The sequence below is a fragment of the Anabrus simplex genome, chromosome 7 (genome assembly GCF_040414725.1).
Source record: "Anabrus simplex isolate iqAnaSimp1 chromosome 7, ASM4041472v1, whole genome shotgun sequence".
NCBI classification, from domain to species: domain Eukaryota; kingdom Metazoa; phylum Arthropoda; class Insecta; order Orthoptera; family Tettigoniidae; genus Anabrus; species Anabrus simplex.
The window spans coordinates 303573449-303590192 of record NC_090271.1 but is presented as its reverse complement, the minus strand read 5'-3'; the positions used below and the strand labels follow the sequence as shown (position 1 = coordinate 303590192).

The following is a 16744-nucleotide window of genomic DNA, read 5'->3' as shown; positions in this document are numbered from 1 at the left end:
GAGCAAGCTTCAACCCCCACTGAGGGACCATCTTTACAGAATGATCCTAATGTCGAAAGTGTAAGATAAGAAGAAAGCTACAAGTACATAGGAAAAGAGAAGAGAGAAAAGGATTAAGAATAATACAGGTAGCAAAAGACTAGAAAGCGCAAACACAGGGAAGGGCATTTTCAAAGTCCATGAAAGTAGTTGGTGGAATCTAAAACAACATTAATATTATAATTAAACATAAACCTGTCATTGTGTTCTTATCTTTCAGGATATAATGAAACATCCGGCCTTACCATTGGATAACTGCTCCTTCTTTCCATTCTCTTGCCTTGACCATCTCCCCCCACTTCCCTGTACCTTACAACAATGTCTACTTCTCAACAGTGACCACAACCAGACTTATTCTTTTCTCAAATGCCAAAGGCTACAGCTGAAAATTTTGAACACATGTCTTTCTTTTATGTGTATTCTATAAATCTAGATAGAGTATATGTCTGCTTACATCTATTTACTATATGTACAGTACATACATTTCACTCCTGTTAGCTTTCTTGTCTGAATATTTATAATTCAAGAATCAGTTACGTAACAACTGGTAAAAGGATAGTTTTGTGCAGATACAATTTCGTCATATCATTAATACATAAATATAATAAATTCGCATAATATTTAGTCATTAAATGTATCTCACAACCCCACATTGTGATTATCACATGGTCAAAAGATACGTTTACAAAATGTTTCCAAGTAACAAGTTCATCACTTTGTAATTTCACAATAACAGTTGGGTGTCATATTATTATAGCAAGCAAAGTCTCAATTAAATACTCCCAATTATTCTTTCTTCTTCCATGAATACCTTCAATTTCCCTTCAACATTTTTCTCTTATGAAGGTCAGGAAAAGTCCTCTCAGTTTTAATTACTGCGTTGATGGGGTGAAAGTTCCTTTTGGGGATCATTGTAAGTATCTAGGTGTTAATATAAGGAAAGATCTTCATTGGGGTAATCACATAAATGGGATTGTAAATAAAGGGTACAGATCTCTGCACATGGTTATGAGGGTGTTTAGGGGTTGTAGTAAGGATGTAAAGGAGAGTGCATATAAGTCTCTGGTAAGACCCCAACTAGAGTATGGTTCCAGTGTATGGGACCCTCACCAGGATTACCTGATTCAAGAACTGGAAAAAATCCAAAGAAAAGCAGCTCGATTTGTTCTGGGTGATTTCCGACAAAAGAGTAGCGTTACAAAAATGTTGCAAAGTTTGGGCTGGGTAGAATTGAGAGAAAGAAGGAGAGCTGCTCGACTAAGTGGTATGTTACAAGTAACTATTCTCATTTTGGTTCCGTATTGAAGTTGACGTATATCTCAAATATTATTATAATATTTATAGATCCACCTGTTCAATACAATACAATATAATTCACTATTTCATGTGGTTAAAATTTATACATAATACATAAAAGTCATAGGTACATATTTCACCCTTTTTTTATGGGCATCATCAGCCTATATCAATCTTAAAAATCGAGTCAAGCTAGCGTTGCTGGAACAGCCCGACGTACTTAACACGCACCGTACGAGGAAAAAACTCGATCTATTCTTCCAACAAATGTTTCAACGGGGTTAATAACACCCACTTGACTGTCTTTTGGATCCAATTGATTACCGCACCAACATAATTACTGACATCAGCTAGCTTTGACACAACATTTTATCATTAACAACGTCTCCACAAGAAGTCCCATTTTCTTTTCTACGACTTTCAGATATATCAACCATACATATTTTAACATATTTGATACGTTCATACTTCTGTTTTAAATAACTGACAGTGATTTTACTATCTTGAACTCATGCTATGGAAAGGAACAAACATTCTCCCTTGGATGATTGTGCTTACACTCAAGGCCGTCACAGTCTTAATGATGTATAAGAAGAGGATCCATTTTGGTTTTAAACGCTCAAATATTCAGGATTAACCACGTTTTAATCTTCAAAAACTGTTAATTCACAGTATTTTTAACATACTTTCTGTGCAATATCGTTATTTTAGACGTTATAGTATAATATTTTATGAAATCATTGTCCAACATTTTACTCTATAGTTTATAAGATTAGAAAGATTCCATATCCATTAATTTTTAAGATTGATATAGGCTGATGATGCCCGTAAGAAAAGGGTGAAACATGTACCTATGACTTTTATGTATTATGTATAAATTTTAACCACATGAAATAGTGGATTATATTGTATTGTATTGAACAGGTGGATCTATAAATATTATAATAATATTTGTGATATAAGTGGTATGTTCCGAGCTGTCAGTGGAGAGATAGCGTGGAATGACATTAGTAGATGAATAATTTGAGTGGCATTTATAAAAGTAGGAAAGATCACAATATGAAGATAAAGTTGGAATTCAAGAGGACAAACTGGGGCATTTATAGGAAGAGGAGTTACGGATTGGAATAACTTACCAAGGGAGATGTTCAATAAATTTCCAATTTCTTTGAAATCATTTAGGAAAAGGCTAGGAAAACAACAGATAGGGAATCTGCCACCTGGGTGACTGCCCTAAATGCAGATCAGTATTGATTGATTTATTCCCTAATATCATACCTGTTTACAGTATAAACAGAATGCTATACCTACTAGTTATTCTAATATGTTGCAGAGTTCTGGCTGTTTAAAGACCTGTACATCAAGCATCCCACCATTGGAAAGTAGCGAGACATCTAACAGTAAAAGGAGAGTGTATGTGGACACATGGTCAGGATACAGAGTTCGAGCTCTTCTGTGGAAAAACATGCTTTGGATAAGTCGAAATATACCGTGAGTATTAAACAAATTTATAGAGACAAAAATACTTCCATAAAATAAGTAAAAAATTAACGAAATTCCTGTCATACTATGGAGATAATATGTAAAATTAAGAATAAGGAATCATCAATGTCAATAACTTTCCATTTAATCCCATAGCAATAGCTTGCAGCTCTGGAAAAAACTGTAGCAGTTGACAATATCCTAGAGTCTGACTTGAAAAAGAAACACATCCATATAGAAATAAAATAAGACTATACATTGGTCAGGAATTTTAAAAATTGGTATCTGTGAGTCAAGAAGAATATAATTTTTTTTAAATTTCTGTCATGTCCATCTGAGAAAACAGCTGAACAGAATTTAATGACAATCAGTATTTAAGGTCTGGGGAGAAGGCACTACAGTTTAGGCTATAAATAATTTAATTATTGTTCTCTCATTGGTCAGCCGACAGGCTAGCCATTGACTCATCACTGCCCCCCTCCACGGTAAAGCAACAACCACAGTTCACATTTCGAAGTTCACACAATGGTCATTTCCTTATACCTGGCCTTTCTACAAATATTTATGTGAGGAAAATGTAATGCATACGTTTCTAGACACAAATAAAAAGACTTAAAGCAGTGATTTCATGCTTACAATCTCCAGTATTTTGCAAGAAAGAAGGAAGGTTTTTCCTTTCTTAATACGTTTACCCCTCCAGGATTGGTTTTTCCCTCAGACTCAGTAAGGGATCCCACCTCTACTGCCCCAAGGGCAGCGACCTGGAGTGTGAGACATTTGATTGCGGATACAACTGGTGAGGAGGATCAACACCTCTCCCAGGCAGACTCACCTACTATGCTGAACAGAGGCCTTATGGAGAATGCAAAGATTGGAAGGGACAGACAACGAAGAGGGAGGGAAGCGGCCATGGCCTGAAGTTAAGTACCATCCTGGCATTTGTCTGGAGGAGAAGTAGGATATCACAGAAAACTACCTCAAGGATGGCTGAGGTGGGAATCGAACCCCCTCTACTCAGTTGACCTCCCGAGGCTGTGCGAACCCTGTGCCAGTCCTTGTACATTAGTGGCAGATCCGGGAATTGAACGCGGGCCTCTGGGCAGCTAATCACACTAACTACTACACCACAGAGGTGGACAGGAAGTAAGTTATCTGACCAAATTATCATTACAAAATTAAACATTTAATTCAACTATGTTCTTGGGAGTCAGGAAGTCGAAAAATTTAAGAAACAAGATTTCCTCTTTCAAAGCTTCACTCAGCCTACACCAAAAATGTGTACCAGGTTAATTCCTGGAGCAAAGGTGGCCAGGCATAGGGCTAACCATTCTACTCCACCAAGTGCCGAGATTATGGATAGTGGAAGCCTTTACCTTCCACCCCTTCCAGGGCCTTCATGGCCTGTACAGAAATGATGTTGCTTTGCATTGCTTTGCTTTCCTTTGCTTTAATTTTTTAATCATAAACTGGAAGTATAGTAGCTCAAAAAGAGAATCAGCACATGGTATTGCATATTGTTCACAATTAATATTTTCTCAGACTTAATTTCTGTAATTATCAAAATATAATTCACCTCCCAAACAAACATATCTATAGGTTCAATTATTTCTGAGAAAAGTGTGCCTGCAAGGAGCGTATACCAAGCACTCATTTCTTTCTTGAGCAACTGTACATTTCCATTGTCCGGCCCCGTGGTGTAGGGGTAGCATGCTTGCTTCTTACCCAGAGGCCCCAGGTTCGATTCCCGGCCAGGTCAGGGATTTTTACCTGGACCTGAGGGCTGGTTCGAGGTCCACTCAGCCTACGTGATTAGAATTGAAGAGCTGTCTGACGGTGAGATAGTGGCCCCAGTCTACAAAGCCAAGAATAACGGCCAAGAGGATTTGTCGTGCTGACCACACGACACCTCGTAATCTGCAGTCCTTCAGGCTGAGCAGCGGTCGCTTGGTAGGCCAAGGCCCTTCATGGGCTGTAGTGCAATGGGGGTGGGGTTGTACATTTCAGTCCACTATACAGGCTGGATCATAACTACATCGCCAAAAAGTTAGGGATGCTCTTCGTGTTACGTTAAGAACAATGGTGCAATCAGATTGGCAGAGAATTTTTTTTTTTTTTTTTTTCAATAAAATGAGGTTACTTCTGGGCTCATGACTCAAATTGACGAACTTGCATTATTTGCTATGCCAGAGCCCAAGCTGCTGCCATGCTTCAGGGAGGTGAAGGGGAAGGAGGGGAAGTGGGATGTATGATGGAGACAGAGATAATGCTCTGCAGTTGCACAAGTTTTCCTCATTCAACTCACACAGGATTGTTCGTGTCTCTTGCAGGCAATATCCACAGTTCATTTATTGACAGCCGTGAATGCACACACTGTAATTTAGACACTTGTCAGTCAAGGAATGCACCAGATCATTTCTCCTCTCATCTTTTGGTTGCAGTAACGTTCTTTATTATTTAACGTGCTCAAAGATGCATTGCTGCCACCCCACGATTGTTTTCCTTCACTCACAACATTGTAAATGGAATTAAATACTGAATAAAGGAAACAATACGCCTAATGGTTTGATTACAGTAGATGTTCAATATGCCCCCCCTCCCTTCCTACTTGAGCATGCTGGCCTTTGGTCACAGGTGTCCCTGATTCGATTCCTGGCAGGGTGGGAAATTTTAACCGTCATTAGTCAATTCCGCTGGCAGGGGGGCTGGGTGTATGTGTCGTCTTCATCATCATTTCATCCTCATCACGACGCGCAGGTCACCTACGGGCGTTAAAATCAAAAGACCTGCATCTGGCAAGCCGAACATGTCTTCGGACACACCCAGCGCTAAAAGCCATACGCCATTTCATTTCAACGGTGTAGTAGTGACCTTTGGACTCTGTTCGGGATGTGTGGTGTGTCACACATTACCTTTGTCTCCCGCGTCCAGAAGTAACAAAGTAACCTCATTTTCTCAAAAAGAAATATTTTCTCCACCAATCTGATTGGATCATCATTTTTTGTTGGTATAGTTATGATACACTCTGTATATCTTCTTACTTTTTATAAAACAAGTAAGCTAATAGGGTAATAAAATGTAAGTTTCCATATTTAACACAAAAAATATGAGCTATTGGCTTCTTTGACAAGAACACTTTATTTTCAGAATCATACTATTCATCTTTGCACAACCAGTCCTTCAAATAATGTTCTTCTGTCTTGCTATTGGTCAAGATCCCACCGGCCTGCGAGTGGCCGTTGTCAATCATGAGGTAAATGGTAGTTATTCCTGTCCTGACCCAGATTACACCTCTGGCTGCAAACTGGAAGCTTTAAGCTGTCGATATCTTCACTACCTTAACAACAGCAAAAGCATTATACAGGTATGTTGTTGGGAATAAATCACATATAAATTTTCAATTAATTTAATGGGTTAAAAAATTAAAATTATTTCATGATGATAACAGTTATACTTGGCCATTATTAGTGAACATATTAAGTTATGATAACGATTACCACAGTAACGTGCTTTATAATATATTTACATAGTTTAAATTCCAAGTACAAACTGATGGTATTATTATTATTATTATTATTATTATTATTATTATTATTATTATTATTATTATTATTATTATTATTATTATTATTATTATTATTATTATTATTATTATTATTATTATTATTATTATTATTATTATTATTATTATTATTATTATTATTATTATTATTATTATTATTATTATTATTATTATTATTATTATTATTATTATTATTATTATTATTATTATTATTATTATTATTATTATTATTATTATTATTATTATTATTATTATTATTATTATTATTATTATTATTATTATTATTATTATTATTATTATTATTATTATTATTATTATTATTATTATTATTATTATTATTATTATTATTATTATTATTATTATTATTATTATTATTATTATTATTAAGTTGTTGATGAAAAGTTTGTTTAAAAAGGGAATATTTTTTATCCATACTTAGCCCCTCACATGCATAACTTGCTGATAAATACGACTCTGACACAAACTGTGATCCCTAAAATGGAACTGAAGTATCACAACACACTGAGAATCTCCTCAGTAAACTAAACTGTTATAGACAGCGATGATCTAAAAGAGACGTTTCTAAATGAGAAAACTATATGTACAGAAATGATGAGGGAACAGTAAATACTCTTAAAATAAGGTTAAGTATTACATAAAACTAAAGGTCAATCTAGAACACTTGAATTGCTTTTATTATTTTGTAAAATAATAACTGGTCTGAAAGAAGTCAATTAAATTAATGCAATTTAATCAATCAAGTAATAACTTACTTCTTTGCAGCTAAGTTCATTGTTTTGATAGCAAATTACAAGGAAATATTCTTCTGTTTCAATACTTCAAGCATTCATTGTCCTTAGTAATGGTTTCCTTTCTGTAGTGATTCATGTAAAGTGTTTTAGTCACTCAAGCAATATTGACACCAATGGGTGCCTCATTTTACACTCCTAGTTGTTCAGTTACATGTGGTTCTTCATTGTTCTCACAGACTGTGACATGTGTAAACGATCACCAGCACATTCAGGTGTAGGTACTAAGACTGTACTTACTTTTAGAAGGAAGCTTGTAATTTGACATGACTGTTGATAATGGGACCTCCAGTTTCACAAGGAATCTAAAGCACAAGGACATGACTTTCTTTTATTAAAATATCTCATGTTTCAAACCATGGGAAGCCTGCCTTGCATTTAAGGCTGCACAAGAAACACTTGTGAGACCAAGCAGGCGTCAGCTTAACAGCAGCTAGTTCTACTAGACTTGTAGCTCTACATTCATGAGGTGGAGAGGCTGGTCTGTACCATCAGCTGTCCTGAGAATAGTTTTCCATTCTTCTACACTAAGGTGAATGGCAAGACAGTTCCTTTTATAGGCCACTGCTGCCTCCCCCTCTCACCTTCTGCAGACCACACATCTCTCTACTTTGATAAAACTAGCCTTGAGTTCTGCATTCAGAAAGCAGAGTGGCTGGTCCACACCATCAGCTGTCCTGAGAACAGTTTTCCATGGTTTTCCATTCTTGTGCATTACGGTGAACGCCTGGACAGATCGTCTTATAGGCCATGGCTGCCTCCCCTCTCACCTTCTGCAGACCACAAATCACCACCACACATCTGTCTAGCTTGAGGGAAGTAGCCTTGCACTTCTGCATTTGGGAGGAAGAGTGGCTGGTCCACACCATCAGCTGTCCTGAGAACAGTTTTCCATTGTTTCCCATTCCCCTGCACTAAGGTGAATGCTGGGACTGAACCTTTATAGGCCATAGCCACTCCCTTCTCACATTTTCAGCACTCAAATCACCACAACACATCTCCTGGCCTGAGAAAGAGTGTCACCCTTTAGGAGGCCTGCCGTATCCTGTCAGGGTAGTAGTTATAGCAGTAGTAGTTCACTTGTGATGATATAAGTAATGGAAAGGAACACATAAATGCAAATCAAGACATGTATAGAGAGATAAGAACATTGAAAGGAACACATAGTAGGACAAATACAATGGCAAGTCAGTGTAGGAAGAGGGAGGAACAAAAAGAGGAGACAAGGACAAACATGGAAACACTAATGGACAAGAACAATCTCCACATCTTTATACACTTCAAATAGATAGGCTGTCTCCTCATCAGTCCCAGTTCTTTTACATCCATCTCGTCCTCTGACAAGCTCATTTCTGCTTCCCAGCTTCATCAGGAGGGTGGGCTTCAACATTCAATTGATCAATCACCACTGATCTGCATTTGGGTGGCAGATTCCCTATCTGTTTTTTTCCTAGTCTTTTCTTAAATGATTGCAAAAAAGTTAGAAATTTATTGAACATTTCCCTTAATAAATTATTCCAATCCCTAACTCACCTTCCTATAAACAAATATTTGCCCCAATTTGTCCTCTTGAATTCAAACTTTATCTTCATATTGTGATCTTTCCTAATTTTAAAGACACCATTCAAACTTACTCGTCGACTAATGTAATTCCACGCCATCTCTCCACTGACAGCTCGGAATGTACCCCTTATAATATAAATATAGTTGGTCTGTTGTTGGACATTATAAATTTTCCAGCTAACTCATTCCTGGTTGCCAGCATTTTTCCCCCACTAGCAACCAGGAACGAGTTAGCTGGAAAATTTATAATGTCCAATAATGGACCAACTATATTGGTATTGTAAATATACTCATTTGCAACAAATATTTCAGGTTCCCTATGAGAATCAACATCTTTATCGTGTACCACTTAGTCGAGTAACTTGTCTCCTTTCTCCGAAGTCTTCCCAGCTCAAACTTTGCAACATGTTTGTAACACTACTATTTTGTCGGAAATCACCCAGAACAAATCTAACTGCTTTAAAAAAAAAAAAAAATTATTGCTGATATTTTCCAGTTCCTGAATTAAGTAATCCTGGTGAGGATCCCATACACTGAAACAGTACTCTATTTGGGGTCTTACCAGAGACTTAGATGCCCTTTCCTTTATATTCTTACTCATTGTCATCTTCATTTCCCGTTTTCAGGTTCCCAGGTTGGGTTGTGAATCAAGGACCTCCATCGTTGCCTGTCTCCCCACCACTCGTCTCCTTTTTTAAGTACATTTTCTGGTTTTCCTTCCCTCTTCTCTATGTGCTGAATCTGTCCATCTCTTTCGGGGTCTTCCTCGTGCTCTCTTTCCTGTTAACTTCTCTGAAAAAACATTTTTTGGCACTCCCATTCTCATCATATGCCCATACCATTTTAGCTTTGTTATTTCTATCCTGTCTTGAAGTTTCAAGATTCCTGTCCTTTTCCTTATCTCTTCATTTCTAATTCTATCATTTCTGGTCTTGCCCTCGATACCTCTTAGCAATTTCATCTCCGCTCTCTGTATTCTACTCTCCTCTCATTTTGTTGTAGTCCATGATCCAGCTGCATAAGTTTACATCCTTTACATCCATACTACAACCCATATATACCATCATAACTATGTGCAGAGAACTGACCCTTTATTTACAGTCACATTTATATGATTACCCCAATAAAGATCATTCCTCATGTTAACCCCTAGGTACTTATAGTGATACCCATAAGGAATTTTCACCCCATTAATGTAGTAATTAAAATTGAGAGGACTTTTACTATTTGTGAAATTTACAACCTGACTTTTAAACCCGTTTATCATCATACCATTGCCTGCTGTACATCTCACAACATTATCAAGGTCATTTTGAAGTTGCTCATAATTTTTCAAACATGTGTAATATAATCAGAAAGAATGCTTTGCCAAAGTACCGGTATACATGTAACACATGTCAAACTTTTTTTTTTTTAGAATTGGCTTTACGTCACACCAACACAGATAGGTCTTATGGCGATGATGGGATAGGAAAGGCCTAGGATTGGGAAGGAAGTGGCCGTGGCCTTAATTAAGGTACAGTGCCAGCATTTGCCTGGTTTGAAAATGGGAAATCATGGAAAACCATCTTTAGGACTGCTGACACTGGGGCTCAAACCCACCATCTCCCAAATGCAAGCTCACAGCTGCGCGTTCCTAACCACATGGCCAATTCGCCCGGTACATGTCAAACTGAATGGCCTGTAATCTTCAACTTCATGTCTCTTACCCTTTCCTTTATACGCAGGGTTTACTGTAGCAACTCTCCATTCATTTGATATAGTTCCTTCATGCAAAGAGGACAAACACAAAAAAAGAAAAGGATTACAATGGGATTGAGGGGCCATCTTGACAGACTATTCTGAAACCAGTCTTCATATGGGAAGGGTAGGATAAAAAGAAAGCTGTATAAACCCAGGCAAAGGGACAAATATAAAGAATACAGATGGAAAAAACTAGGAACACAGGGCAAACACAAAAGTAGAAAAGAAACCCAACAGGTCAATGAAGGCTTGATAGCTGCAGTCGCTTAAGTGCGGCCAGTATCCAGTATTCAGGAGATAGTAGGTTCGAACCCCAGTGTCGGCATCCCTGAAGATGGTTTTCCATGGTTTCCCATTTTCATACCAGACAATTGCTGGGGCTGTACCTTAATTAAGGCCAGGGTGATTTCCTCCAACTCCTAGTCCTTTCCTGTCCCATCGTCATCATAAGACCTATCTGTGTCGGTGTGACGTAAAGCAACTTGTAGAAAAAAAAAAAACAAGGAATAAATAAGTACAAATCTATAATTCTTCTTATCCCACTCTTCCCAAATCAAGACTGAAGATGTCTGTAGCTCACCTTGTTCATGAATCTGGGCAGTAGAAATAAGCTCATCAGGGGCTGAGAAGAAATTCATGTGGAACTGGGTTTGATGTAGAGAGAGCCATCTATTTGTAGACAGCAGTGTATGAAGATGAGGTCCAACTCCTTGGCTGAATGGTCAGCATTGAGGCCTTCCATTTAGAGTCTCCCGGGTCGAGGTTCTTAATCGCATGTGATTAAGTCTTCTGGCTTGGGGATTGGGTGTTTCTGCTTATCTGAACACTCTCCTCTTCGTATTCACACAACACATCACACTACCAACCACCACAGAAACACACATAGGGTTGGTGATAGGAAGGGCATCCGGCCGTAAAACAGGGCCAAATCCACTTATGCGACACCGTTTGCAGTCGTAACCCCACAGGTGTAGGATAAACAGAAGAAGAAGTGTATGAGTATATGAAGATTGTTGTAGTCCTTTTGTGTTTTCTTTATATTTCTCCCTCTTCACACACTTACCTTTCATTATAATGTGTTTCTTCCTATGTTCCTAGGGCATCTTTCTATTTTTTCTATTTTTGTCTCGCGATGATGCATCATACGAGAAGGAAATCAAAAGTGGCTCTTATATTGCTTTGTGAAGCCTATCCTTTTGGGCACCAGCAACTGAGATTTTCTAGCACATTTTAGCCATTTGTAGCAGGATTGTTAGTAATCACACTCCAACTTTTTTATATATTTGGCAGATTTTATATGCTGTGTATTATCATCACAAACTAACAAATGAAAGTTGTGACAATGACTGACACCATTACTACCACCTTGTGAACAGTTCCTCCTCTAACAGTGGTATCATCTTTGGAACTCCCTTTCTAGTATTAAAAGGAATACATACAAAGTTCTTACTCCAAGGAATCACAAGTGACTTGATTTAATTTCATTTTACCCTTCCAACAAAAAAACTTGTTTTACAAACAACTTTCAAACTCTCTTACTACTGAGAACCGGACACAGATTCATACAACATTTTTTCTCAAAATGTCTTCAGCTATCAGGTCCATAAATGATGGTAACTAATGAATTACTCCGTATATTTCTCCAGTTTTCCTTTGTCTGTAAGTACTCTTTATTGCCTCAAAGATGAGAACTGTTCTGGAAATTCACCACTCAGCTCTGTTTGATGGATTCCTTTTCAAAAGATTTGTACATTTTCAATACATTTATGTGAATTTCAAAGCACAATAAGTCTAATTGATTCCAAAAAATAATAAGCAGGCAGCTACTATTACTTGCCAAGTTACAATCTTAGCACTTTATTATATGAATGTTTATTTTATGAACACTTTTGGATTCTTCTCAATTCTGAAGATTGTGGGTATTACATTTTTCATTGTACTACAGAAAGTCTATGATTCACTTTGAACCTAATTAATATTTATAATACATTGTAAGTAAATTGTTGTTTGATTGTCAGCTAAAATTGTAATGAAAAATAAGATACAAATATTAAATGATTCACAGGAAATGTATGCAGATCCAGAAAGTGCTATAGCAGCTGTCCGTACTGGCTCAGCTTGGGGTGCCATATACTTCACCGAGAACTACACTGATTCTCTCGTGCAACGTATCCTGAGCTATGAAATACAACCACCAGATGACTTCACCAATAGATCAATTGATGACTTCAGTGATAGCACAATGGATGATATATTAAATAACAGTGAGATGATGGTGTGGATGGATATGTCAAGTGAGTTTCCTTCTCATGTATACCTTTGAAAAAGAAGTAAGACCCATAATAAAATATCTCATTTGGATAACTATAAAGCTATGTTTCATGTATTACTCATGGATTAGGTTTATATTTTCAATTACATTTTCAACCCACATCACCCCCTATTATAAAATAAATAAATAAATAAATAAATAAATAAATAAATAAATAAATAAATAAATCAATCAATCAATCAATCAATCATCTGCATTTAGGGCTGTCACTCACGTAACAGCTTCCCTATCAATTCTTTCCCTAGCCTTTTCTTACATATTTTCCAAGAACCTGGAAATTTATTGAACATTTCCCTTGATAAATTATTCCAGTCCCATACTCCTTGTCATATAAATGAATATTTGCCCCCAATATGTCCTCTTGAATTCCAACTGTATGTTCAAATTATGATCAATCCTACTTTTAAAACCTCTGCTCGAGCTTATTCATCTACAAATGTCATTCCATATGATTTCTCCACTGACAGCTCAGAACATATCACTTAGTACAATTTACAAACTTCATTGTATAGATCTGTATTGATACAGTAAAAACTAAGAAACATTGTTAGGTTCTGGTCCACCCAATCAATACACATGAGTACTGTTTTAGAAATTCACCGCTTGACTCTGTTTGATGGATTCCTTTTTAAGAGATTTGTACATGTTTAATAGATTTATGTGAATTTCAAAGCACACTAAGTCTAATTGATTCCAAAAAATAATAAGCAAGCAGCTACTATTACTTGCCAAGTTACAATCTTAGCACTTTATTATATGAACGTTTACTTTATGAACACTCAAGAATTCCAACTGTATGTTCACATTATGATCAACCCTACTTTTAAAACCTCTGCTTGAGCTTATTCATCTACAAATGTCATTCCATACGATTTCTCCACTGACAGCTCGGAACACACCACTTAATACAATTTATGAACTTCATCGTATAGATCCGTATTGATTGGGTGGACCAAAACCTAACATTGTTTCTTAGTTTTTACATACCACTTAGTCAAACATCTCGTCTCCTTACTCTCAAGTCTTCCCAGCCCAAAGTTTGCAACATTTTCATAACACTACTCCTTTGTCGGAAATCACCAAGAACAAATCGTGCTGCTTTCCTTTGGTTTCCTTTGGATCTCTTTCAGTTCTAGTATCAAGTAGCCCTGGTTTTGGGCCCATACTCTGAAACCATACTCCAATTCAGTGGCATATGCTGTGATGAAGATGTGGGCTTCCACTAGACTTAGGTTATCCCTTTTCAATACAGTAGTTGGTTTAGTGAACATCAAGTCTTAAGCATTTTGAGCTGCAGCCAATAGCCAAGAGGGCAGCCTGCAATGTTATCAAAACAGTTTCACAAGCTACTGCCCTGGCCTCTGCAACTGTCAATCATGAACACTTGATCAGTGGAGATGGTAGCCTAAGGTTTAGCAAATTACAGTCCGGCTTTGTGGCTAAATGGATAGAATGCTTGCCTTTGGTCCGATGGGCCCAGTTCAATTCTCAGACTCAAACCCCTCATACTCTTAATTCCCCTGGCTTGGGGGCTGGGTGTTTATGACATATTTACCATTCATTTCATCCTCAGTCACCACCAAGCCTATACAGATGCCACGCACCATTTTTATTAAATAAAATTTTGAATTTTACAGCATTACCAGCAGTAGTACCCATCATTCACTGGTTTATTAGCTTCCTTGAGAGGTCGGTGGTGGTGTCTGACCCATGATCATGGGTTCTCTTCCATCCAGCAAAAGATAACACTAAACCTGAAAGATTGCATTTCATCTGCCTAACTATATTACTCCTATAACAGCAGCCCTGCAGGATGTAGAAGTAAACGGGAGTGAAATACCAGCACTCTGTTATCTATATAAGTAAGTCAGAAGTATGTGGTGGGGAAGTATATGCAATGAATAATGAACACATGGTTGTTCATTAGCAGTGGGAATCTGATGGAGCGAAACCTAAGATACCTATTCCCCCGGTCTCCACATCTATCGGACATTCAGCAGCAAGCCGCGCGAGGTGAAGTGAGTGAGGAGGGATGCAGCGCTTAGACTGCAATATCACCCTCCGATGCCTTGCTCTCAGAAATATGTTTCTTTTCTCATTGCTTTCAAATTTTGTAAATGGAACAATGTGTCAGATGCTTATGTTATAATGTACTTGAGATTTCCATCGTTCTCTTTTGAGATTTGGGCTTCTCCAATAGCCTTGATAGCGACAGTATATGCCACTGCTTCAATTGGGCTCTTACAAGAGACTTGTATGCCCTCTCCTCTACATCCTTACTACAACCCCTAAATATCCTCATAACCATGTGAAGAGATCTGTAAGCTTTCTTTACAACCTTGTTAATGTGATTCCCCCAATGAAGATCATTCCTTATTGTCTGCTGTCCATCTCACTACATTGTCTAAGTCCCCTTTCAGTCACTCACAATCCTGCAACTCATTTACTACTCTATACAGTACAACTCCATCTGCAAATAGCCTTGTCTGTGATTCCAAATATCATATCATTTATATGTATGGATAAGGAAACATAAAGACATAACAATCAATGCTACCCTGTAGGACCCCACCCATCTTAATGATCACATAATCAGATAACACTTCACCTACCCTAATTATCTGAGTTCACCGGGTGAGTTGGCCGTGCAGTTCGGGGCACGCAGCTGTGAGCTTGCATCCGGTAGATAGTGGGTTCAAACCCCACTGTTGGCAGCCCTGAAGATGGTTTTCTGTGGTTTCCCATTTTCACACCAGGCAAATGCTGGGGTTGTACCTTAATTAAGGCCACGGCCGCTACTTTCCCTCTCTAGGGCCATCCCATCGTCGCCATAAGACCTATATATGTCGGTGCGATGTAAAGCAAATAGTAAAAATATCTGAGTTCTAATTTCTACAAATGTAGCCACTCATTCAACCACCCTTTTGTCTAGTCCAACAGCCCTCATTTTTGTCAGTAATCTTCCATGGTCTACCCTATCAAAAAAGCCTTGTATAGGTCAACAGCGACACAGTCCATTTGACCTCCTATATCTAAAATATCTGCTATAACATGCTGGAATCTTACAAGCTAAACCTCACTGGAATAACCTTTCCTCAACCTGAACTATCTTTCAAACCAGTTAATAATTTTGCAAACATGTCTAATGTAATCACAAAGAATGCTTTCCCACCACTTACAAACAACACATGTCAAGATGACTGACCCGTATTATTCTGCTTTATGTCCCTTGATTGTTAAATAAAGTTCTCTTTAACTGCCAAATTTGTCCCATTTACATGACCTAATATATAAACTTTCTCTCATGTGTGTAACTTCAAACAAACAGCATGTCATGCACTTGCAAGTTGCTTTAGCTTATATAACATTTTCTCAAAAATCTGGAAAGAAGCCATAGTGGAAGCCATAGAGTTATTTAAGACTTTGTGAGATAAGCTAAACCCATTGTAAGAGAAGTTCCCCTCTAAAGCCATTTATAAATTTTATAAGGAAAAAGATTTTTCAGCTTATTAATTAGCTTTATGAACTCCTATAACTCCTTGGATTTTAATTATCCACTTCACTATTCAACTGGGGACTGATGATTTGGTTGTTATCACCACACCAGTAATTGTTCATAAATCAATGACATGTTACCAAAATTACTCTGTATACTTTCTATCAGGGACAATGGCATAAGACCACAAATTAAATGCAGTTGGCTCACAAGTTTTCATTTTGTTATTTCAAACTCTTATAGAGCAAGTGCTTTCTGGATTAATGACTCCCATAATGTTCTACTACATGCCATCCTGTTAGCAATTTTGAGGCCAGTGCCAAGAGGAAAATGAATTTATAGGTGACTGCACATTTTAATGTTTTTAACCTGATAATGGTTTCTTATAGATTGTTATGCCTTTCAGCACTCAGTCTGCAAGCCTT

The 16744-nt window shown here is 37.5% G+C and overlaps 1 protein-coding gene across 1 annotated transcript in view; it reads left to right on the top strand.

Moving 5' to 3' along the window:
* Window positions 1-16744, top strand: part of LOC136877132 (ABC transporter G family member 23) — a 153524-nt gene that overhangs the window by 96175 nt on the left and 40605 nt on the right. The window contains exons 8-10 of the mRNA XM_067150943.2: window positions 2669-2826; window positions 5962-6178; window positions 12557-12785. Of these exons, the coding sequence (XP_067007044.2) occupies window positions 2669-2826; window positions 5962-6178; window positions 12557-12785 (604 nt within the window). The remainder of the gene's footprint in view (window positions 1-2668; window positions 2827-5961; window positions 6179-12556; window positions 12786-16744) is intronic.